This window comes from Equus asinus, chromosome 2 (genome assembly GCF_041296235.1).
Source record: "Equus asinus isolate D_3611 breed Donkey chromosome 2, EquAss-T2T_v2, whole genome shotgun sequence".
NCBI classification, from domain to species: Eukaryota; Metazoa; Chordata; class Mammalia; order Perissodactyla; family Equidae; genus Equus; species Equus asinus.
Genome location: NC_091791.1, coordinates 81,725,884 through 81,753,045, shown reverse-complemented (window position 1 = coordinate 81,753,045; position 27,162 = coordinate 81,725,884). Strand labels below are relative to the sequence as shown.

Here is a 27,162-nt window from a genome sequence, read left to right as displayed (position 1 = left end):
TAAATCTTAGAAGTCCTCATTGCAAGAAAAAAAGTTTGTAACTATGTATGGTGATGGATGTAAATAGACTTATTGTGGTGATTATTTCACGATGCACACAAATATTGAATCACTATCTTGTACATCTGAAACTAATATAATGTATGTCAATTATACCTCAATTAAAAAAGGGGGAAAAATAGAATTTGGAAAAAAAGAAAAAATTGAAGGACAAATAAAGACTTTCTCAAACATAAAAATTGAGGGAATTTTTTGTCAGTGGACCTGCCTTACAAGAAATGTTAAAAGTTCTTTGGAGAGAAGGAAAATTATATAGGTCACAATCTCAGATCTACATAAAGAAAGGAAGAGCATCAGAGAATGAACAAACATAAAAAGTTTTATTTTTCTTGTTATAAAAGATAATAGTTTGTTCAAAATATTAATAGTAAGAATGTATTTGATGATTATTGTTTATGAATAAGTGAAGTGAATGATAGCAACGATACAAGGGCTGAGAGAGGAACAGGGAATGCTTGGTTATTATTAGGTAATTAGAGTACTCATGAAGCAATTCGGTCTTATTTGAAAGTGGACTTGAATTAGCTGGAAATGTATATTGCAAACTCTTGGGCAACTACTAAAAATGTTTTAAAAAATGTATAATTGATAGGGGAAGAAAAGAGAGGAAATGGAATAAGATAAATTGATCAATAAAGAACATAAAAGTTAGAAAAAAGAGTGGAAGAAAAAATAAGAACAGGTTGAGAAGAAATAAAGCTGTCCTTGTTTACAAATAACATGATTGTACAAAACTCTAAATAACTGACAAGAAAACTCCTGGCACTAATAATCAATTATAGTAAGTTTGTAGGATACATGGCTAATATTAAAAAATCAATCACTTTCCTGTATACCAGCAATGAACAAGTAGAATCTGAAATTTTAGAAAAACCATATAATTTATATTAGTGCCCCCCAAATTTTTTAAAAAATGCACGTTAAGAAAACATAAGAAATAATCTCTGTATCACTTGGTTCCCTAATTTGTTTTAAAAAATATTCTTCCTTGACTTGACTTTTTGCCTTTTTTTCCAGGGCAGCATAGTATTATTTTCTATGATTCTTTTCCTTCTGTTCTGTATTCCTCAGGGAGTTGGTATCTCATGTATCACTGTAGGAAAATTCAAATTATTTCTGAAACTATCCGTGGTATAAACAAAAAGGAAACTCTATGTCCATATACAGAAAAAAAAGGGGTAATAATGAGTGAAAGAAAAATGCCTCCTCAGCTTTAGAAATAAAGAGCAGTTGAAAGGTTTAATCTTTTTCTTTCATCATCTTCTCAACCCAGCTTTCCTTACTCCTGCTACTGCACTTGAACAAGTTATAGCCAGCTAAAGAGATTATTATTAGGAGAATATTTTACCCACAAAATTAAGAAGGCAAAGTCAGAAATACTGACCATCTAAAACCATTCATTTTCCTATGACCTGTAGGGAAACTGACTTGTCTGCATTAAGGACACTTTAAGTGAGGAGAGGTATGATAATATATGATGACAATTCTATCTGTCAGCAAAACAAAACAAACTACTTTAGTAGAGAAGATGATCTTCGCAGTTTGCTGAAACCAGCCTGGGAATCAAAAGTTTTCACTGTGAAAACGGTTCTTACCTTCCAAAAGCATTTAAGAGAGCAACTATTTCCTGTCGAGTGAGTTGGAAGCCTTTAGATGGGCTGTTCTCTGGAAGTTTTTGGATTTCTTTCTCAGAGAATAATATCTTCAGGGCAGTTCCTAAACCCTGAGTCTAAAGAAAATAGTGGTAAACTTACAATTAAAATTTTTTAAATAATAATTCTATTATTATTAATTATTAATAATTATAAATATTATCAGGTTTACAGAAATACTCAGTCACTGGGATGAGAGTCAGGAAATTCTTATGAACTGTGACTTTTCACCAAAATGTTAAACTATGCAAAATAGTTTCTATTTCCTCACAGATTATGTATATGATAAATTTAAGCTGTTAAGGAAATCTGAACAGTTTAACATTTGTTGGACACGTATCTGTTGTTGTTATGTGCTGTCGAGTCGGCTCCGACTCCTGGCGACCCTGTGAGTGAGCGACGTCCACAACCTCCTGTCCTCCACAGCCCTGCTCAACGCCTACAGACTCACGCCAATGGCTTCCTCTAAGGAGCCAATCCATCTTATGTTTGGTCTTCCTCCTTTGCTATTGCAAATTACTAAAATGCCTTTTTTAACCCAGAAAATATTATATTAGGATTACAATGTTCAATTTGTAACCTTGAAAGTGTTCTTTATAGCCCCTAGCAATTCAAAACTCAGAGATTATTAATGATAGCTACACTTAATTTCTCAATTATTAGCATTAGAGAAAATGAAAAATCTGATTTCAGTGTAGCCTTCCTTAAAATAATTCTCTTGATTTTCTATGATGAATAAGACATAAAATATCAAACAGTCCTTTTTATACTGAATACATAGGGAAATGGGCCTGCTTGGCAGAAATTTCCTATTTTATGATTATGTGGCCTTATTTTAATCACTGAAACAAATTCAGTGACCAAAATTTGATAATTAAGTCTTTTTATATAATTATATTTTACCTTTTATATAGGTATATAAAATACTAACATACTCTATTTATAACCAAGAACTTCAGAAATGAATCTGAGATTGTACCAATAGAAACAAATAAAACCAAAACCATTAACATAGAATAGGAAAAACATCCCTACACATACACATGTAACACAGAGACTTTAATATTAATTTTTTTTTCATCAATAAAACTGAAAAACCACACTTTGGATTTGTCTATTTCTAAGCTCTAATTCAATGAACACTGAGGACATTTTAATAAAAACTTTCAACTCCTCAGTGGAAAAATTAAAGGTAATAGTTTCAAAATGGAAGACAACACACGAACCTGTAATTTCCCCCATAATCTGCATTTGTCACATCCAACACAGTCCATTATACGGGAGATATTCTTGAAATGTAACCGGAATTCCTCCTAACATGCAGAAAATATTTTAATTCTAATTAGACTTTTAAAATTAAACTGCATTTGTCTGAATTATAAGAAAGAAAGTTTTGAAGTTTATTAATAAATGAGTTGTGTTTTTCAACAGAAGAAGAAAAATATTTGAATTTGTATAGCATAACATGGCACATAAACCAACTAATATTAATGGAAATTTATAAAATTCATTCCACACATTAATTCAACAAACTTTTTATTGAGGGGCTACTCTATGCAAAGCACCAAGATATGCACTATGGGGGCCATAAAAGTAAATAATATGTGGTTTTTACTTTTAAGAAGTTTAACTGCTGCTTCCATTTGATATCTGCATACAACCAGTGGTAAACATATCTATTTTATATTTTCTTTCTTTCGTCCTTCCTCTCTTTATTTATTGAGGAAGATTAGCCCTGAGCTAACATCCACCGCCAAGCCTCCTCTTTTTGCTGAGGAAGACAGGCCCTGAGCTAACATCGTGCCCATCTTCCTCTACTTTATATGTGGGACGCCTGCCACAGCATGGCTTGACAGCAGTGCGTAGGTCCACACCTGGGATCCGAACCAGCAAACCCCGGGCTGCTGAAGCAGAACATGCAAACTTAACTGTTGCGCCACTAAGCTGGCCCGTTTTATTTATTTTCGATGTATTGCTTTGTTTTGTGTGAGTCTAAATCAGAAAGCTAGTCCTGGAACAGTGATCAATTTTCATTGCTCTCCTAAGTGCCATACTCAGTTTGTAACAGGTGCTACATCAGCATTGCTGAGCATGGGGCCAGACAAGGTGTCTGGTCTCACAGACCCCACTTTTGCTAATGCAGCTTCTCTCGGGATACTTGCTCAATGGATCCTTGTATTTTGCTGTAATAGTTTCCTATAGAGGGGAGACTTCTGCCTGTGAGCACCTGTACATGGTTTCCATGACTCTCAGGTCAGTCTGACCTTATCTGAGGTTAACGCTAGTTGAGAGAAAGTTTCCTCAACTTTACATGGCAAACACAAAACATGAAAATCATTTTATTGTACTAAGGTAGACATTTTACTGCATGAAGCTAGAGGCAAGAAGTCTGAAAACTCTGGCCACCACAAGCCCTGCCCAACTGCCCAGAGAGTTGCGAGGAATCAGTAACTCGGCCATAAGAAAGACAACATAAATAGAACACAAAAACTTCTTTCCTCTCTATTCTCACCTAATTCATGTTCTTTGGAGCAGATGAAAACTAGACTTAGGTTTTCCTTTATACACCTTTGAAAAACAGCAAACAAAATTTCCAGCATTTTGTAGGTAAAAGCTAGTTGTAAAACCTTAGGCCTTTCTCAGTCTTACCTTCCTCATCTACAAAAAGATACATAATTATAGTTGTCCTATCTATTATGCATTCTTAAGATCAAAAGTATAATATTTGTATAAATATTTAGAAAATAGCAAGCATTGCAAAAATGAATTAACATTATCTTAAATACCATAATAGCAATATAACTCTAAAACAACCATATAACAAAACCACCTTCCAAAACTAAAATATAGTTGTGGCTAAATTACTTACTTCATTTCAGAAATACCAAGAAAGTCTTACCAATGGAAAATCACTCAGTACTAATTTATTAGTTCTTGTAATATATCCACATTTAAATATCTTGGGGCCAGATGTGTTTCAGAACTCAGAATGTTTCAGATTTTAGAAATACAGAACATATACTATTATGAAACACCCCACCAGTGTGTGTGGCAACTGCTGTAATCAAATACATTCATGTTTTTGCAACAAAACATAAGAATATTCATAAAAACCAGAATTTACAAAAAATACTATAAACGTTCTTTCATCAGTTCAGGTCAGGTTTTGCTAACAAATTAATTTGCACCAAATGTAAGAAAAATGTTTCAGTTTTTGGAACTTTTTGCATTTTGCAACTGCACAGAAGATTGTGGAGGTGTCCTAGAAAATTATTTGCCAGTCAATTTCAAATACTTTTATGAAGATTTGAAGGTACGGTGTCTTCCTTAATGTACTGTCAACAGAGGAAAACAAAGAGCTCCTAACACGAAGTTTCCTAATGTTCCTAAAATATATTCTCTTTCTGATATCACAGGTTAACAAGTAATTTTTGCCTTTTATGTTAGTCTAGAAGAAAAAGACATAGTTGCAAAAACTGTAATATTCCATAAAAGAAACTTTAGAAAAATATACTATTTATTGCCTTCAAAGTGACTAACAGTTCATGATTTTTTGAAAGACATATCAAACAATACACACTGTGATTTTAAAGTAAGAAAACTTTCTCTCAAAATAAGACCTTTTAGAAAGACATTTATAAAGGTGCCATACTCATTGGTCATAGTAATGACTGACGACAACCCTAAGCAGTTGATCACACTAGAAAGGAGAAAGTCAATGAGAAGGAAGTCTGGAGAAAGGGCTTTTCGTATCATTTATGGTAAAATCCCATCAGACTAACTTCAACAAGTTGGAGAACTGGGAAAGAAGAGCTTGGATGAATAGGATTGAAACACAACCAGTATATCGCTCCCCACTCTGCCCCCTAATCAAGAACTCTTTACCTTTAATGACTTGGCCCCCTTTTTGTCACCCGCAAACATGGATTTCTCATCAAAGTGCATGGGAAAGGACCTGACAAAATGACAATGTTACAATAAGTTACACACGAAAAATTCAAGTACTGTGTATTAGAGCTCTGGTACAACTGTCCATCCCTACAAATATTTAAAATTCATTATTTACTCACGTGTAAGGTTTAGTAATGTACGAAGGTAGCAACAGTTCACATATAAACTATTCAATGAAAGACTAAAGCTAGATACAGATGGCTTTGTAATTTATGAGATTGTAATGTTTTAAAGAAATTACATAATTAAAAAATTAAAAACAATTTATGTGAAAAATATGCAACACTCTCAACATTTTAAAACATCTTTATAAATGTAATGCATAATTTGTACTTTAAACACTTCTTAATCCAACTTTCTTCCATGCTCATCTTAACAACCAGGACACTCGGGTTTTATAGACCAAGAATTTTAAAAGGTTATATTCTAGAAGGTAAGGCTAATGTTCCCTTAGGTAGCTATCTTTATGCTAACACAAAACCATCTGAATTTAAATAGTAACTGGAAGAATACAAAATTGGCAGAAAGAGCATCAAAGAACACTTAGGCATCTCTTAATGATGGGGATATGTTCTGAGAAATGCATCATTAGGCAATTTCATTGTCATGCGAACATGATAGCATGTACTCACACAAACCTAAATGGGACAGCCTGCCACACACCTGGGCGATATGGTACTAGCCTTAGGGGACCACCGTGGTACACGCAGTCCATTGTTGACTGAAACAGTGTTATGTGGTGCATGACTGTAGCATTACATTTTGATACTACCTAAAATTTCAAGTTATATTTAAAAACAGCCTACTTTCATGTGTGAAAGTTTCTGCAACAAACCTTCTTGGTCAACATTTTTAGAAAAATTTTTAAATTTTGCCGCTATTCTTATTGAGCTTTGTCCTTCTCACTTCTAATTCTCCCTTTTCCTAACTAACTTTAGGAGTCATTTTTTGTTGTACTTCAAGCACTACCTCATTTTCTCAGGTCACTGATACTCAATTCTTACTTTGTGTCTTGAAAGATATTCAGTAGAAGGGTTTTTGTGTCAGCATCCTCTTCTACATTTCCAGTGTAAAGATCAACAATTGAGCGCTCAAAATATGGGGCCACCTTTGATAAAGCTCGGAGCTCAATTAAGTATAAAAAGTATAGATTCTTTAGCCTTCTTGGACCTTCTCCTTTGGTTTCCACAGGGTCAAAACGGCGTTTAAATTCTTTCATATTAGGTCCCCAGCTAGGTTTACCCCAGGTTTCTAAAGAGAGAGAGAAATACGTTATAGACTTTTAATAAATAGGATTTTTTTCTCTATAGGGAATATGCATTTCCCCCCAACAATTTTTACACTAATAGAAGGCAAAACTTCTATGTAAAAATCTGATTACCTTCCAAGAGATAATTTGCACATAGATGTAAATTGATACTAGCATGAAGTCCCGATATAAGCTTATAGAAGACTCTTTTCTCCAGACACAAACCTATTCAGAAAAATATTGAAAAAGAAATCACACACATTTTGATGACAGAAATACTGAATCAAGAAGACTGAGTACACGGGCTTATTTTTAAAGTTGAGATTCAAGGACACTATAATGAATTAAGGGATAATATAAAATAATTAGATCAAGATTCTCTCAGCAGAAGGTAAAATAAGATTCTAACTTCAGAAGGGAGTTAACTGAATATAACCTGATGGAGAATATGACAGAAAAGGTTTGGGCTAATGGAGGGCAAACACTTGGCAAGTTCCCATGTTACCCAGAGGCAACAGCACAGATTTTCCATGGTTTAGGCTAATAATTTATTAAAGCAAACAATTATAAAAAGTCACCACTTTGGTTTAACAATAGCTGTTTCTCCTTTTCCCTTCCCTATAGATGTTCTTTCTTTGAACCTACGTGATAGTGAGAGAAGAGACTGAAATCCGTTTCTCTCCTTCCCCAGATCCTTTAGTTGTCTTTTTTAATTCTCCACCCTGGAATTCTCTAATTCTGCTTAACTATATGTTCTGCTATGTACCAGTAAGGAGCCCATACTTGGAAAACAGACATGCGGGACTTTCACCAATAAAAAAATGTATGACCATTTACTATGTGAATACAATCACATCAGAAGGAGTTTAGGAATATGGGGAAAATTGTCTTATGTAGCCATCTTAAGCCACATAGGCTTTTGCTCAAAATAAAGGTCAAGATAATTCCACCATCCTATCCTACCCCTGGCTCCATTTTAAAAGATTTTGTCTTACTATAAGAGTAATATGCACTGAGAATGTACCTAATGCCACTAAATACTAAGTTTAAAAATGGTTAGGATAGTAAATTTTATGTTATGCATATTTTACCAAAATAAAACAAAATTTTAAAATAATCTTTATAGAAAATTTAAAAATAAATAAATACACAAAAAGGTTAGTTTTAAAAACCCACTGGATGCAAAACAATTAGCTTTTTCCCTCTCTTACCACCCAAGGGGGTTTGTGGGTTTTTTTTTTTTTACACTCTCTCCATGGGGAAAAATGGGCTTCAATAGTGAAAACTAAGAAATAACCTCATTTATATGCTGAGGGATTTTTAAAATGCAAAAGTACATATGTGGTTTACTTTGCATTTTTTCAAGATCTTTTAGATCTTTAATTTCCTCTCTATGTTGTACCACAGATAGCTCTGAAGCACTTACCTTCTAATAAGAACAAATAATTATTCTAAGATCTCATCCCATGATTTGGAATTCTTGCTAGAATATGCTCATTGTCATGGACAGAGAGCAAAAGGTAGAAATTAAATTCTATCTTGTAGCTTCCTCATCAAAGGATATGGTCAATTTTGAATGTTTATGGTAACAAGGGATACAAACAATATGAATAAATTTGATAAAACATTAGGTACTAACTTCGTCTCTAGTAAAACTTAATGAAACCTGTTACCAAGTAGCAAAATGACCAGATTTGAAGTTTACTTTCTTTTCCTTCCAATCGAGCTCTTACACCCAGTAGAATGTCTAAAGACTAGAGAAGGGTAAATAGGCAAAGTAAAGCAAAGCTTGTAAAATTCATACGCCTAAGAATGCCAACATGAAAAACTAAGAAGCCATGCCAATTTACAAAGCCCAAAAAGCCCCTTACCTGAAACGGGGATGTGTGATAAGTGTGGAGGAAGGAGTGGAAATGTACCTCCATAAACTGTGAAAATTAGGTAACTTCAAGCAAAATGGTAATGAGACGTGCCAACTGAGGGCACCAACAAGACCCACAACACACTTAGCAGAAAAAGCAGGAGAGCTTCTCCCCACCTACAGTCTGCTGCCAAGCCCGATGCTGTCTCTGATTACTGAGGTACGAGCAAAACCTTTCAGTCACACTCAAAAGTAACATCTGCAAAAGCTGATCTACAAAGGCAAAATCCACCAACTCCTATTTCTAACAATACAGAGCAAATTCAACTACCCAATTCAGAAAATGGTTCCCCTCTTTCTCTTTTGGATTTAATTTCATTCACATGCATTTTCAGCAACTGAATTATGGGAGGTCGATATATATGTTTTCTCTTACAAAACAGCTGTAGATTTACTGTAACAGTATGATTTGGCATTTGGATGTTGTTGAGTGATTTTCAAAGGAATTTTTACAGGCTTCATCTACACTCACGGTGTAGGTAAGCTGGATGGCTACTGCCACTCTCAAGCCCCAGATGAGGAAACTGAATCTCAGAAAAGTTCAGTCAGTTGCCTATCAATAGGAGTGCTCTCTGGAACCATGTATCAATACTGAGGGACTCCTATCAGTAGGCTACTAGAAGAGTGGTTGATACAGTATATCCTAGAATCCAATATTGCCCATCAGTTTCATTCGCATCTTATCTTCTGTTATCAATTTTGAGAGTCCCTGACCACCTCTTTTTTTTTTTTTTTAAAGATTTTATTTTTTTCCTTTTTCTCCCCAAAGCCCCCCGGTACATAGTTGTGTATTCTTCGTTGTGGGTTCTTCTAGTTGTGGCATGTGGGACGCTGCCTCAGCGTGGTCTGATGAGCAGTGCCATGTCCGCGCCCAGGATTCGAACTAACGAAACACTGGGCCGCCTGCAGCGGAGCGCACGAACTTAACCACTCGGCCACGGGGCCAGCCCCCCCCGACCACCTCTTTTAACCTACATACTACTTTTCACAATTGCTATCTTTAGGATAAAGCTAATTAAACAAATCTAAGCATCTTCCACCACATAGGCCACTCATCAATATAATTCCCAGTAGTATTTGCACATCATTAATGTTCACCTTGGTAATGGCCAATATATGCACATAGTTCATTAAAAACAAAAAAATCATGTTCTCAAGATAACATGACCAATTAACAACATAAAATAGAATTAACTACTTAGTTTAACTCTCTAGAGTTCCTATAAGGTTATGGCTATGAAATATCAATTTTCCTATATCATTCAACTTGCTTATCTTTCATTAATATATTTTAACTTTTGGTCCCATAAGTTAATGGCAATTTGGTAAAATTTTTAAAAGCATCAAATATCCAGTTATTAACCAAGGTTGTTAAAATCCTAGAATGTTTCAGCTTTCCATTAATAATATTTTATATTTTCAACACTAGAAAATATATGATTGCAAGAATATCGAATATTTTGGGATCTATATTGCTTTATCCTTTAATCAAATTTAGACGATCTTAGTATATGTAAATATGTTTTTAAAAATCCTTCTGAATTCAAATTTACCTTGCCTCAATTTCACAAATAAAAAAGTACTTTCTTCCAAAAGGAACGTCTCTACTTAAAAAAACAGATTTGCATAACGGTTACTAGTTTGGATGAACCTTACATATAGAATGGAAACAAGACTGGGGAACCAGTTATGAAAACCTTGACGTATCTGCCCTGTATATTTCCATAGTGCTGGGTTTCGGCTGACCAATAGCCTCAAATTTTTCAAATAATTTTATCCCAAACTATAATAACCTAAAATGTTATTTTCTTTCAAACACTGTCAAAATTAGTTGTCTGGGTAATGAACCCTAAAACTTACAAAAATTTATTAAATAAATCAATATGTTTTTTATAAGAAGCCAATAAATTTAAAAAGCAGACATAGAAGTTTACCTTCCAGCCATGTGTAGAATGATTCTCCTTAAAAAAACACACACACATAGAATTAGGTTAAAATGTTTTAAACAGTCATTTATAAATTAGAATAAATGAAGCATATCAAATATTTCTTATGGCAGATTAAGGAATAGCTCTAAAAATGTCCACTGCTTCATGTGAAATGGAGAAACAGGCAAATGGTTCCAGAAAATACAGCCCAAAAGTAATTTAACTTTGGGAGAATGTTCTTATAAATGATATTTTGACTAGTAAAATTTCTGGGAAAACATTTCAGTCAAAATATTATGTAAATCTTATTCACCAGAAGGCTTAAACATCCATAAGTATGGGCAGAAAGAGTTTAATAATCTTAAATTTGCTTTTGATGATAACCATAGCCCTGTTAAAAAACCCCAGGAACAACAGCGAATTCAAAAAATCAAATTATTAACTATTCCATTTTTCCTGAGCTAGTAAAGCTTGGTATATTGCTTCAATTGTCTAAGACTGCTAAGTTTCAAGGGATAATAAAAAATCCTTTAATTTTTAAGACAATTCTTCAGAAAAGTTAATGACTAGAATTTGGGGAGGCCTGATTTATCTGTGTATAGTAAGGCTAAAAGAATTATTTCTAGCCCAATACTGTTCTTCTGAGTGGGGTGAAAGTGGCAATCAATAAAGATCAAAATAGTTAATGCACTTCTTAAGTTACCTATCCTTATTTCAACTGAGAAAAGCAAAGCATGATAACAGAAACTTAACAGATGAGCTGAACAAGGAGTCTAGGTGATAAGTTAGATGGTGGGGAAGTACTTTGCCTCTTGAGGGTCTTCACGCTTTGCAAAACAACACAAACATCTTCCTACAGAGTCATTCATTCAACATACTCTTACTAAGGATCATTCATCATCATCTCACTTGTTTATTCAAAAAACCCGAATGCTAACAGGAAAAGTCTAGTTCTCAAGGTCCCCAATAACCTGGCCTCTACTTATCTTTCTAATTTAAACCACCCCTATATAAAGTCTTTCCTACTGCTAACAGGGTATCCCCAAACATGCCTGATTTTTCCTTAACTCCTTAGTCCATGCTATTTTCTCCAAATAGCACATACTATCCAATTCTACTGGCCTAAATCTGCCCCATTATTTAAAATTCATCTCAAATGCCACCTCTTCCAGTAAGCTTTCCTAACGTCAGTCAAGTGAGTTACGCTTTGTTCCACCTCTAAAGACCTATATCACCTGTCTGTACTATGTATGTGATACTTCTTTATCATTGTTTCTGTATGGTGCTTATCATGCCTGCTATGTTCTTAGCTCCTAGAGGGAAGGTATCATGTCCTATCTATCTTTCTATCCTGCACAATGCCCATCACAGTGCCCATGAACACAGATAAGTAAACATCCATGTGAAATAATTATTTTGGCTGTATTGGGGCACCTTATGACTGATATTCATTCAGTAACCTGGAGTAACCAATTGTTCATAAATTACTATTCATCAGATTAAGTGTTACAATGATAACTGAGGTTATAAATATCAAAGTCAAGACGGAAATAAAGACATCACAAGACAAATTATCTGGTAAAACTTAACTTCTTAAGAAGAAGAATCTGGTAAATCTTAACTTCTGTTTCTTCAGAACATATTCAAGTAGATTATGATAACCAGAAAATGGGGAACTTGGAATGTGATCCTGGTTTCTAAACTAACCACTTAGGTAAAATGTCCTTATATTTTCTTTTTCCACTTATGATAACTTCATATTATAAAATATACTCTTATTCTTTTTGTCACTATTCATTGGTAGCTATTTTCTGAAAAAGTAGGATAAATGCTTTCTTTTGAATTAAATAGAGGTGAAATCAAATTTTGATAGTTAAAAACATTTTCTCTATACTTGAAGCAAATACAAAAGAGTTTTAACTCACCATCATCTTCTCCTGAAAGAGAGAATAATAGAGAGGATTTTAGAAAATGTCTTAGAGTTCAGATTCCAATTTTATTTATTTTAATATAGGATTAAAATTTACTATGTGTTAAACTAATAATTATACCATGAACCTTGGTCAGTGTGTAATCACCCTGCAAATGAGACTTCTTAAAAAGAACATTGGCCAAAGAATACAAGACTTTCAGATTGTTTTACACAATAAATGATCAGAAAGCAACTAAAAATACTTCATAAAGGCCACAAGTCTCAATAATTAACAAATATACAGTCACTTCTTCAATCATTATGTCCAACCCTCCCTGAATATTATTGTTTCCATGCTGGAACACTTTTCTCTTTTAAATCACTGCTCCTCAGCACATACACACTTTACTAAAAGTACGTCCCAAACTGTAACTAGCGAAGGCCTCCCTGCAGGGGCTACAGGACTGCCTGGACGTGGGGACGAGGCCAGAAGGTTGGGTTCTAGGGCTCCACAGCTGCTCTGCCTTTATTAGCTTTATATGTGGAATTCTGATATGATTTCATTTTTGGAAAAAAGGTTCTGTTGCTCAAATGCTGCTGGAAAGCTAGGAGTAAAAGCCTAACTGTTATGGCTCAGGACAGTGTGGAAGGAACATTAAGTAAAGAACAATAAAGAGCTGTTAGTCAACAACTAGCAGTTTCCACGGAGATCGCAGACAGCCAGCATCAGGAACAGCTATTTAATTACTTCACAGAGCACCCACCTGTCAGCGGGGACCCATTCTCTCCCCTTACCTCGTCTTCTGTCTCCTGCTTTCATATTTTTTCTTCTTTTCTCCCTCTCCTCCCTCTCTTTTTCTGTATAGTGCTCTCCCTCCTCTCCTCATCTCTCCAGCAGTCTCATGTCTCTAATTTACCATAATATGGAAGTGAAGTATTTCTTAGGACTTGATGGTTTTATTAAATGAACAATTATATTTTCTGCTTTAAAAAGTGATCATAGGGCCCGGCCTGCTGGCGTAATGGTTAAGTTCACACACTCCACTTCAGCAGCCTGGGGTTTGTGGTTTCAGATCCTGGGCATAGACCTACACACCGCTCATCAAGCCATACTGTGGCGGTGTCCTACATACAAAATACAGGAAGACTGGCACAGACGTTAGCTCAGTAACAATCTTCCTCAAGCAAAAAAGAGGAAGATTGGCACCAAATATTAGCTCAGGACCAATCTTCCTCACACACACACACACACACACACACACAAAAGTGATCATTGAAAAGTCTGGAAGAATATCTTCCAAACTCTGTACTATGGAACAGAAAGCATGTGGAGGCAGAAGGAGCTTTCCTTTCTTACTTTAGATAAATTTCGTACTGCTTCAATTTTTATAAAGTCTTGTGTAATAAAAATATTTAAGTTGACAATAGAAAAGTTATAACATAAAAGTAGTAAAAGAGACTGAGGATAAGAAGCCATGCATGCTTTTTCATACTCCAATTCCTTCTCCAGGCAGTGTCAGAATGAATTTGGGGAAGAATATCTGCCACATTGAGATAAAGTGAGCATCTAAGAGCAGTCCATTCATTCAACCTTTCTAAGTCTCTCTGGCTCTCAGAAATGCCTAAAGATACAAATCTGACCAGGAAACTCAGGTTCTTAAGTCAATCCTGGTCTAAAGACAACATCAGAATGGCAAATCAATTACAGGGCTGCTCCCAGGGTCTGGCTCCTCGTTGAGAACAGACTGAGGATGTGCCCAGGCATTTTATACTGAATAACCTCCAACTGTCTACAGCAATGCTATCCCATAGAGATATTAGGTCAGTCACATATGTAACTTAAAATTTTTTTCTAATAAGTTTTTTCTAATATCTACATTTTAACAAGTAAAAGGTATACATACACTACAATAATATGTACTGTGATACAAGAGTTAAAGTAGTCCTACCAAAACAATAAGGTCCTGTTTAACGGCAAATATATTTTACACTGCTTCAGTTTTTAAATTTAAATGAACTAAAATTAAATAAAATGTAAAATTTAGTTTGCCACTAGCGACATTTCATGTGCTCAACAGACCAATGTGGCAAGCGACTCCTTTCTCAGGCAGTGCAGGTTTAGAGCAGTGCTGCAGGCAACCTAACCTTCCAAAACTCCTCGACATCCTCATGACTCTAGGTGTGGTTACAGGGATCAGCACCCCGGCCATCACCTGGGGGCTTGTTAGAAACTCAGGTCTCACTTCAGACCCACGGAATCAGAACCTGTGTTTTAACAAGGCTCCTAGGTGCTGTGTACGCACACTGAAGTCTGAGAAGCACTCTAGGAGCCACTGGTTCTCAAACTTGGCTGCACACTGGAGTCACCCAAAGAGTTTAAAAATACCAACGCCTGGGTCTAATCCCAAAGATTCTGACTTAATTGGTACAGGATAGGGCCTGAACATCAGATTTTTAAGAGTTCCCCAGGAAACCTCTGATATATATTACTCATATGTTGTAATTTATTTTACACAAAGCTCTTAGTTTAGGGCCTGGCACATATCAAGCACTCAATAAATGACAGTAATTATATAAAATGTAAAAATCTTGAGAATTAACTATGAACTGATATTATACTTTTGCTCATTCAAATTAAGCAAAATATAAAATAGATGAAAATTTTCTCAAGTTCAGTTACAAAGACATTTTGTAAACAATCTCTAAAAGCACGAAGATGTATGAAAAACACACCTCTGCTGGGTGCCAGAGGATTTAAAGGACGATAAACAGATCGAGGCCTGAAAAAGAAAGCACAAAACTCAAAACGGTTTGACTTGTTTCTATTATTTTTTTCCAACAGAAGCAAATGATCCCCTTCCTCCACCCTCCCTCTAGTCATCCCTCCTCCTTCCCCTACCCCCTCCAGTTACTTGAAACAGTTTTCTTCGTAGATGCTGTTCCAGACTCTCCATGCCGAGGGCCCTTTATAGCCGGTGTAGCGCTCTGGGTTCAGCAAGAGGTCTACGTACTGAGCAGCTGGAGATCTCTCATCTAAACAAGAAACAAGTCAGAAAAACCACCCGTATTTCATCATTTACCCAAAATTCAGCATCACAAAGCAAACAGGACTACCCAAAGCTTAGAGAAATGCTACACTTTTCAAGTAATCTCCAACTTCAATGGTAGAGTGGTCAGCAAACTCGTGACTGTAGTCGACCCAGGATTTATAACAACTTGGACTTAAGAGAGAGGAATAACAGCGCCTCCCTTTCCTGTGGATACTCAGCGCTCTCCCAAGGAACGTAACATCCCTCACTTTAGTAGAAGCATTAAAAAATTTCTTAAGTTTTAACCACCCAGGGCTGAAATGACCTAACAAAATCATAACCTGTTTCAAAAGTTTACGTGATTTCTTCCCTATGTATATACCTAAACACACGCTTAGAAACATTAATTTTGTTGGCGTATATTGTATTAAAAATAGAGATTTCCTCGCTACTCTCTACTTGGGCTTATGAAGTAAATAGCTCAATAACTTTGTGATCAAATCTGATCATTCAGAGTCACACAATGCTCTAGCTAAAAAAATACATATTACTAATTTATTTTTACCAATGTTAACATATTGAAGTGCTTTTCCCTCCTCTCAAACCAATATATAGTAAGTACTTCAAGAATTTGTTAAAACTTGTTAAAATAACCATTTTCCATGTTGAAACCCAAACGAGTATTTACTACATCTCCACTTTGGGACAATATTTTCACAGAAATCTCTGAGGGATACAAAACATAAAGAAAATGGTCTTAATTGTTAAGGCCCACATTCTAGGTAGAAAAGGGTAACACAAGCGTTCATACCCACAGAAAAACTATGATGACTATGCTTCACAAATGTATGATCATAATACAGATAAGCGGAAGTGTTACATATGTTGGCACAGAATTGTTCCTTTATTTATATGCTTCGTACCTGTTAGTGTCCTGAGATTAAATCAATAGAATATAGGCACCTGACCTAAAACAGGGGTCAAATATGGTCATTAAAACTATATTTTAATACAAGGTAATGACTTGTTTCATGACCTGATAGTATATTTTCCTGCCAGTCAACAATATTCATTGGCCATTCAATGATCACAGACTGAGATTATCCATAATAACAAGAGAAAAATGGCATCCTGATCCATGCTTCCAAGAAATACCTGGGACTTTTGAGATGTACAAAGATAATTACAACTTACTACTAATGAGTTGTACCTAACTTATAGACAATGGAAATATAATTTTGAAGAATATTGGCTCTATTTCTAGCCCTAACATTATATAAATATTCCACTATAGAAGTTAAGGCACAGAAAATAGGTAATTTACAGAGGGATGTACAGAAATTGTCTCAGGACACAGACTGATTCAAGACTTAAAAACAATAATTTAATTTCAAAAATAAACATTCAAATTATGAAATTAATAAAAGTATTGCTTTTATAGTAAAATTCAAACAGAAGTTTTACAATTCACTAATTTGTTATATATTTTTAATTGCTTTGAGCTGTTCTTGATTAAATTCATTTGTAAAACTGATTTAATTATGTACGTAAGATTTACAAATATTATTAAACATAAATATATCTTCACTGACATATATATATATTTGTATACAAGAGTGCGCGTGTGCATGTAAGCCTACACATTCGTAGGGTCATCTATGAATGTGAGGACTGGACTACTATCAACCTCGTCTCCCAATAAAACCAACTACATAATCAATGAAGAAAAAAGCCACTAGATTCAGATATTAAAGTATCATTAAATGTTTTAAGGGAGTAGAAAATCATAAGAGCAAAACCAATTATATCAGTTCTTTTAATTACTTTCTTAAGTAAAACTAACATTCTCAATGTTCTTAAGGCATAGACCCTTAATTCAATCAAAAGTTGTTTAAAAATGTCTAATACTTTTTCGAATCATGAAAAAGGTGGGTTTTGTTAACCCACATGGCTCAAATCTGGTCTGCTGTGTATTTTTGTAAAGAAAGTTTTATGGGAACACAAGTCATGTTCATTTGCTTATGTGTTGCTTTTACACTACTATGACGGAGCTGAGTAGTTGCAACAGAGACCATATGGTCCATAAAGCCTAAAATAGTTACTATCTGTCCATTTACAGAGGGAAAAGTTGGTCAACCCTTGACCCATACTGACAAGAATTTCATGACATCCAGAGTGAGCAATGTATGCGGGAGAAGCATACACAGGTTGAGATCTCCCTATAAACACACCGGTACTGGTGCCATCCTTACCCCCAAGGGCAAGCTGTGACATGACTTTAATTAATTTGTTCCTAAACTATAACTTTTCATTTTTACAGCTGTATCATTCGTTCAGATAATTCTCTTTGGATCCCTACTATGTCCTCTCCCAAAAAAGTTTTCTCTTCTTCCTCTGTCTACAAAGCTGCTCCAAAGCTGTTCTTTCTAGTTGATCATGCTAACTATTACCTAAAGAGTCAAAGAAGTTCCACTGAATCAAAATACCTAATTCTTGGAATTCATCAACTTGAATTAATGTTTTTTCCTTCCCCCCAAGTATACCTTTTTTCCCAACTGAATTTTCTTTTCCCTGCACTAATATTAGTGTTATGAGGCCACAGTGCATTTTCTAGGATGCTAAACACTCCTTCCCACCTCCTAACACCCAAATAGCTCTTGAAACATAATGGTAGCATAAGCCAACTTACTGTACAGGCTTTTTGCTTATGCACACAGATCAAAAATATTAAGTTATGGACTCAGGATTAAGCCTACAACACTCCATCACCAACTCTACCCCAAAGTGCTACTAACTCACTGTTAAAACATGATTTACTCAGTTAAGTAGAATCGATAGTTTATATAGCTCCCAAGTAATTTTCATATACAGCTAGATTTAGATAGAACTGATTTAAACAATATTTTTAACTTATTAATGAACATGTTTTACAGGAAAAGATAAAAGTAAAACTCTATCATACTATTTAGATCATTTATGAACGAACTACTTCATTCAGCAAATATTTATTGAGCATGTACCATGTCCAGACACTGTTCTAGGCACTAGGAATACAGTAGTGAATCCAAAAGACAGGCCCCTGCCATCGAGTAGCTCACAATCTAGTTGGAGAAGACAGACGACAAACAGATAAACTAAATAACATGTGATGCACTCTCATGGAGTTCTTAGTGCTCTGGGAGCAGGCAGCAGTGCAAGACAGACAGCAATAGTGGGTACTATTTTATACAGGGAGGCGACAGCAGGCTTCTCTGATGAGCTGACATCTGAGCAGAAACCTGAAGCAAAGGAAGAAGCAAGCCAAGCATAAAGACAATAACAAAAAGAGAGGGATAGTGGGAGCAGCTTGCCTTTAACTGCTAAATTATTTAAAAACCTACTATTTGATCTATAGGGATCATCTTCCTTCCAAACAAGACAGTACCAAGAACAAAACAGCAGAGAGCAGGGATGCATGGATATATTCCAATAAGCTGGGGTGAATACTCTTTAGATTTTTGTTTTAATCCAATAATTTTAGATAACTAAGTAAATCACTCTAAAGCTACTCTGACAGTATTAAAAAAACTGTAGATATAAATCACAGGGATACACATGAACATTACTACCCAGAAGAGTAGCTGTAACCCAACTAGTAGCATGGTTTTATGCATGGTTTATAAATTACATAAAATATAAAAATTACTAATTATTTCAATTATGTAATCCTAAAAATCTTAAAGGATGATTTTATGTAAATTCTTATAGGACACCTCTTCCACTTTTTTTTTTTAATTTTTGCCAAGTATGTTTTATCTTTTTTTTTATTGAGTTAATGATAGGTTACAATCTCGTGAAATTTCAGTTGTACATTAATGTTTGTCAGTCGTGTTGTAGGTGCACCACTTCACCCTTTGTGCCCACCCCCCATCCCACCTTTCCCCTGGTAGCCACTAATCTGTTCTCTTTGTCTACATTTTTAAATTCCTCATATGAGTGGAGTCATACAGAGATTGTCCTTCTCTAACTGGCTTATTTCACTTAACATAATTCCCTCAAGGTCCATCCATGTTATTGCAAATAGAATGATTTTGTTCTGTTTTACAGCTGAGTTGTACTCCATTGTATATATATACCACATCTTCTTTATCCATTCATCTGTTGATGGGCACTTAGGTTGCTTCCATGTCTTGGCTATTGTAAATGCTGCTGCAATAAACATTGGGATGCATAGGACTTTTGGAATTGCTGACTTTAAGCTCTTTGGATAGATACCCAGTAGTGGAATAGCTGGGTCGTATGGTAGTTCTATTTTTAATTTTTTGAGGAATCTCCATACTATTTTCCATAGTGGCTGCACCAGTTTGCATTCCCACCAGCAGTGTATGAGGGTTCCTTTCTCTCCACAACCTCTCCAACATTTGTTACTATTAGTTTTAGATATTTTTGTCATTCTAATGGGTGTAAGGTGATATCTTAGTGTAGTTTTGATTTGCATTTCCCTGATGATCAGCAATGATGAACATCTTTTCATGTGTCTGTTGGCCATCCGTATACCTTCTTTGGAGAAATGTCTGTTCATATCTCCAGCCCATTTTTTGATCAGGTTGCTTGATTTTTTTGTTGTTGAGTTGTGTGAGTTCTTTATATATAATGGATATTAAGCCTTTGTCAGATATATGACTTGCAAATATTTTTTCCCAGTTAGTGGGTTTTTTTTTTGTTTCAATCCTGTTTTCATTTGCTTTGAAGAAGCCCTTTAGTCTGATGAAGTCCCATTTGTTTATTTTTCTATTGTTTCCCTTCTCTGAGAAGACATGGTGTCCGAAAAGATCCTTTTAATACTGATGTCAGAGTGTACTGCCTACGTTTTCTTCTAGAAGCCTTATGGTTTCAGGTCTCACCTTTAGGTCTTTGATCCCTTTTGAGTTTCTTTTGGTGAATGGTGAGACCTCTTCCACTTTTACAATTTAAGAAGCTAATGTTAAAAAAAGTAGTTAACACTATTTATATTGATGACAGGTAATTGAGCCTATCAATTTAATCATAGCACTACAATTGAATAGTATTTTTTTAATTAAATACCTATTTACTGTAAGAGAAATATATATTCACAGAAATGATTTTTAAATCTGAAAACCTGTTAAACAAGCCCTACTAAAAATTGTTGATTTTAATCAAAGAATAGGTAAAATGAGAAGCTGGAAAGTCTATGAGTGTTAAACACTCAAATATAATTCGAATGACAACCAGAGCCCAAATGTAAGCATAAGCAGTGATGTGACCACTTAACCTGGGTACCACGGCTTGCTTTGATAAGACCTTTGCCCATTCTAAGTATCGTAATAGGGCTATTTTATTAATTGCCCATTATTATAATCAGATACCAAAAAAATCTTTGCTCAGATTTCTTAAAACTTTCCTTGTTGAAACCATATGAACCATGGTAATAACATTCCATCTCTCAGCATTCTTCTCAATTTACCATACTAGCGTAGAAGCTCACTGTAACTTATTCCATTATAGACTGGATTAACAGCACAATTCTATATATGAATCCTTTTAAAACCTTTAGAAACCAGTATGCCCACTCTAGATGCCTGTCTCCAACTATGCATGCTTGAACCTCAAATTCTTTTCCACCACCAAAAAATGTAACAATAACAAGGTAAAAAGCGAAGAGGGACCAAATGCACAACTCTTGGGAATATCCTCCTATAGATAAAAAATTTTGATTCGCTTCAATTATCTTCTGTGACGAGAAGAGGTAATTACTGTTGAACAGTGCTCTATCTTTGTACCATTCCAGGAGACTCTTGAAAAGAGGGCTGAGGAGAAGTCAAATTACAGTCTTCCCCAATATTGGAAGGTGTCTTTATGTTAGTTTGTTGAGGTCTCCTGCAAATTCTAATGTAAACATTTTTATAACATGTTTACAGACCTATAACTAAGTGGCTTGAACTGAAGGTCCGTAGGAGATGATGTGTCATAAAGGAAAGAACACAGGTTTTAGATTCAGTCAGACCTGGGACTGAATCCTGTCCAGCTTCTTGCTACTGTGTGATCTTGGGCAAATTCTTTAGTCTTTTTGAGACTCAGTTTCCTGAGATATGAAATAATACACACCTATTAAAGTAGCTGTAAAGATTAGAAATAATGTACTAAGGCACTTAGCACAGGGCCTGGAACACAGGTTCTCAATAAATGCTGTTATGAATAATAAGATCCACATAGCAAAATCCAGTGTACTAAAGTTTAACTCTGATTATGTTTTCATTGATTTACACATCTTATAAAAGGGTTACAGTTAAGACAATTTAATTACAATAGCTTGTTTTATTACCATCAAGTTCACAAAAGTGATCCTGTGAATCATCATATCTTGCCCAGTCAATGAAAGCTTCTTTGCTTTGGTTACTATGGGAAGGAGGAATAAAAAAGAAAGATGATTAACCTCTAAATTGAAAATGTTAACAATGTATTCTAGTGTAATTAAAAATAGATAATCCGAGGTCACTTCATTATTAATGAGATGGTGTCACAAATTCAGTTATTAGTGAATCTATGAAGAAGTGCAGAAAACAAGTTATATGAAAAACATAGATATTAACGTCGAGTGATTCACATTTCTTAACTATATTAAAATTATTATTAGCCCCAGTTCAATAATAATTACTTTGACTAGAAAATTAACTTACAAATACATATAAGATGTAGTTATATACAAAATTCAAGCTGGCCTTTTCAACTGACTTAGAAACTGTAGTAAATATTTATTATTTTTTCCTACAGCAGTTATTAAATTTACTTTCATAATTCTTTTAATTTAAATTGCTTCTGTACTTATAGGATCCAAAATACTAAAAACTGCATGTCACTGTTATGTAATAGCAATGTCACTTTTATCATGATATCTCATTCATTTTACATACTACCTCCTATTTAACAAAATCTCTGATCAAGATTTCTGGTTTGGAGGACTGATAAAGAAACAACAACGTTCACTCAAACTTTGACCTGCATTCTCTTTAACCTATATTCAGACCTTCTTGATCTGTCTTGAACACATGATAGCAGCATCTATAAGAGAAGTATTATTACTCTTCTTTATTCACTACACAAAAGGGAAAAAAAGGTAAAAAAAAATTGAGTACTAAGTATAAATCGGGTAATTTCCAAATGCAATACTGTCACAACCAAAAATTTATTTTGTATTTGAGAAATTGCTGCATAACACAACCACTACAAGAAGCGTATAAGGCTGGTTGCACTACATCAACTTTATCAATAAATTTTTCCAATGCAATTTACTGTGGGATTTTTTTCTCCTATAGGAACATATAATTAGCTTACTAATAAGAGTTAACAGGAAAATCTGTATCATAGGTGACTCAGTTGAAATATACGATACCATAAAACAAGAATGCCTAAGTTCTAGTTGCAGCTAAAATGATAACTACAGTTATGTTTAATCACGTATGTCTTCTGTTGAAAATAGGAAAGAACAAAGCAATTGTGACATAAATTCCTATTTTCTTGTTAGCAATATGACTAACTTAGAGGAACTTTTGGCATCGAGCATCCTTACTTGATGAGGCTTTACTGATTATTTCATCTAAGGCCATGGCACCAGAAAAGACAGGGAATGCTAATCTAATGCTAATAGGGCCAGCCCCATTTAGCTGATAAATAAGTTGGAAGGAACCTTCGAGGCTGTCTAGTCCAGACTTTCCAAAAGTCAGTGTGAAGATGAATGCCAAGCTACTTAACGTAAGAATTTCTTGGGCTTAACTCAGGATGTCAAGTTGGTGCTGTGAGTTAAGTAGCAGCGTTCAAAGCGGGAAACACAGGCGCAGGAAGGGACGGGATGTAGGGGTTACAAAGGGGCATGAGAACACTTTGGAGGATGACAGATATGGTAACTATCTTGAATGTGCTGACTTTCATGAGTATGCATTCCAAATTATACATTTTGAATATATGGGGTGTATTGTATGTCAATTATATCTCAATAAAGCTGTTTAAAAATTACTAATTTTTGGAGAAGTTGTGGAATGAAGAACTCTAGTACACGACTAATGGCAGTGCAATACAGTCATTTTAGAAAACCATTTGGCAGTATTTAATTCTATTTGTAGGTATATTCTTCATAGAAATGCATACCAAATGCACCACCAAAATAGTTTTTGAAATGGCCTCAATGTGTAAAACACCCAGCTATCAACAGTAGGATAGAAACATTATGGTGCATTCTTACTAGGGAATACTATATACCAATGAAAAAGAATTAAATTCTACTATGCTCAAGAACATGAATGAATCTTACAGACATAATATTGAATAAAAGAAGTCAGATACAATTGAATACATTCTGTATATTCTATTTATATAAACAGGCAAAACTAAATCTCTGCTAATATAACCCAAAATCATGATTAACTTTGGAGGGTGGTAATGACATGCAAAGAACACATAGTAATCTTCCTGGTAGTAAATATATTGTTCTGGATGGAGGTTATAGAGTTGGGCTCACTTTTTAAAATTAAATGGACCTTTCCACTTAAGGTTTGTATACTTTATTATATGTGTGTTATAGTTAAATTTAAAAGGTTAAAAAAATAACTTCTGTTCAACAAAAAAACTATAAGCAAAATTAAGACAAGCCTTAACAACTCATATAGCCAAAAAAGAATTATCAGATTCTACGAAGAATGCTACAAATTAACAGTAATTTTAAAATGCAACCCCTCAATGGAGAAACAATAGCAAAGAATATGAACAGGCAATTTACATCAAAATTTTGTAATGACTTAAGGCCCAGTTCCTGAATCACTTCTCTATTTATATTTTCTCCTTGGTAATCTCATTCGGGTTTATCGTTTCTAAATACCATATATTTGTTGAATGCCTCCCACATTTCTCCCATGAAATTGAGAGTTGTATATCCAATTGCCTGCTCACCTCTCCAATTGGATATCTCATAGGCAGCTCAAACTTAACCCATCCAAGGTTGAACTATAATTTTCCATCAAACTTGCTCCTCCTGCAGGTGTCCCCAGTTCAGTAAACAGCAACTACATTTTTCTAGTTCCGAATCTTGTAGTCATTCATAGCTCCTGTCTTTTTTCATTCCCTACATCCAATTCTTCAGCAAATCCTGTCAGCTCTACCTTCAAAATCTACTTGGTTTCTGATCACTTCTCATCATGTCTACTGCTATCACCATGGTCAGAACTAAACCACCATCAGATCTTATCTGGATTACCTTTACACAAAGGACAAATAAAATCATATACACAAGACTACATATATAAAATAAAAACAAAAAACATGGACGGAACCTACACCAAATTCATGATAGAAGATACCTCTAAGAAAGAAGAGAGGAAAACAGGATTGGGGAATAGAATATAGGGGATTTTAAATTTATCTTTGATATTTCTCTTTTCTTAAAAACATGGTAGAAAATGTTAACATTTATTCATTAATGAGTGTTTATTATCTTTTCTACTTTTCTATATTAAAATTTTTCTTCAATAGATAATAAATAAGACTCTATCTTTACTAAGTCTTTAACAAGTATAGTACATAAATACAAATCTAAACAAACAGGGAAATTTTTAAAATTTCAGTAATATTCCATTCCCCACTCCCAACTATAGATATGTTCAGTCATTTTATACTGCACAATCTGAGACCACTTACAAATTATGTTGGCCTTCAAAAGTAGGTTTATACTTAGAGCAAATAAGGGAAAGTCAACAGAAAAAAAAACTATGATACTTAACAGTTACGTTAATAGTACCTTTCATCATTCAAAATGTAACATATAGATTGAATTACTATTTATAAAAGACTTAGAAGTTCAAATTCCTTTTCCCATAATAATCAGGAAGAATGGATCCATAAGCCCTGCTAGCTGAGCAATCTTCTCAATTTTGACTTTTTAATAGAGTCACTGTTGATGATACATTCTAGAAATAGAACAAATCAGCCAAGAAGAGGAAGCAAAGCTATTATGGAACTTAGAATAAAGAATAACTACTTCTTCCTTTTAAAATTAGTTGAAACTTTATTTTTTATCAAAATCACAAAAAACAGAAGATTTCTGATATAAATAAGCTAAGTAAGAGCATATTTTCTTAATACTACTAAAATAAAACTTGCCTTAAGGTGCTGTTAATTGCTCCCAGTTTATTAGCTTGCTCGCAATCTTCTAATTCTTTGGTATTGTTTGCCACTTTCAAGTACTGAAAGGAAGTTTATAATAAGTAAGTTTAGTAATTATTATCTTTCTCTTTATTCCAGGTTCCACTGGCAAAATAGCCAATCTGTCAATGATGATACACACTAAACACAGATGCATCCTATTATCAAATCTCTAACAGAGGTAGGAAATACAAATGAAAATGAGTCACAAATTTCCACCAACTGAAAAAGTAAAGACCTTAAAAATATAACAATAAGTATTGGAATGTTGGTGATGATGTAAACTGAGAAAATCTTCTTAGGAAATAATTTGACAATATTGATCTGGAGCCATAAAAATGCACCAACTCTTGAACCAGCACTCCCACAAGTGAAACCACATCCAGAACCACACTGAAAAACAAAGACAACAAAAGAGGTACAACCACTTTCGAAACTTATTTGGCACTATCTTGTAATGTTGAGATGGACATTCCCTACGGCCCAGCAATGTTACTTCTAAATACAGACCTGGGAAAACTCTTACATGTGTGCACGAGACAAAGGACAAAGATGCTATTGCATCACTGTTTGTAATAGCAAAAAACTGAAAACAACTGAGACGTTCGTCAATAGAGGAATGGCTAACCCATGATATAGTCATACAACTGAATACTATGCAGCAGTTAAAATTAATAAAATCTACCATATATCAACAGAGACAAAATTTCAAAAGTATAATACTGAGTAAAAACTAAAACTGAAAAAAGTCTTTAACTCGAAGAAATACAAAAATATAATACTATTTTAAATGTTTTAAAATTTCATATTAAAAGATTTGTATATTACTTGCAGAATAAAAGTATAAAATAAATGTGTCACAGAAGGACACACATCAACTTAAGAGAAGTGGCCAGCTCTGGGAAGAGAGGAAATAGACGGGGATTGGGAAGGAGTCCAGAAAGACTTTGACAGTCTTTACAGTGTTTATTTATTTACTTTATATCTGAAAGAAAAATAAATAAAAGAGAGTGAGTACAAACAAAAGACCACACAGGGGAGAGAGCACAAAAAGAAAATGGAGCGAGGATGCATATGGAAGCAGAGAGAGAGGGTATAATGATCTTTATTATGTATGTACAACAGTAAAAAACTAGAAGTAAACTGTTATCTAAAAACATATGAATGGCAAAGTAAACGATGGCATGCTCATAAAAGGAAAGGAGTAATCTTTAATAAAGGCATATTTTAATGCCATTTACAAGTACTACGCTGAAAATACCTTGATAATTG

General features: G+C 34.5%; 1 protein-coding gene across 2 annotated transcripts in view; it reads right to left on the bottom strand.

Moving 5' to 3' along the window:
* ERO1B (endoplasmic reticulum oxidoreductase 1 beta) overlaps positions 1–27,162 on the bottom strand; it is a 59,174-nt gene that overhangs the window by 15,524 nt on the left and 16,488 nt on the right. For both annotated transcript variants that reach the window (XM_014846533.3, XM_044758607.2), the window contains exons 5-15: positions 25,849–25,931; positions 22,025–22,098; positions 15,586–15,706; positions 15,407–15,453; positions 12,687–12,698; positions 10,768–10,794; positions 7,045–7,137; positions 6,668–6,914; positions 5,598–5,667; positions 2,939–3,025; positions 1,656–1,789 (exon numbers count right to left, since the gene is read on the bottom strand). In XM_014846533.3, the coding sequence (XP_014702019.1) occupies positions 1,656–1,789; positions 2,939–3,025; positions 5,598–5,667; positions 6,668–6,914; positions 7,045–7,137; positions 10,768–10,794; positions 12,687–12,698; positions 15,407–15,453; positions 15,586–15,706; positions 22,025–22,098; positions 25,849–25,931 (995 nt within the window). The remainder of the gene's footprint in view (positions 1–1,655; positions 1,790–2,938; positions 3,026–5,597; positions 5,668–6,667; positions 6,915–7,044; positions 7,138–10,767; positions 10,795–12,686; positions 12,699–15,406; positions 15,454–15,585; positions 15,707–22,024; positions 22,099–25,848; positions 25,932–27,162) is intronic.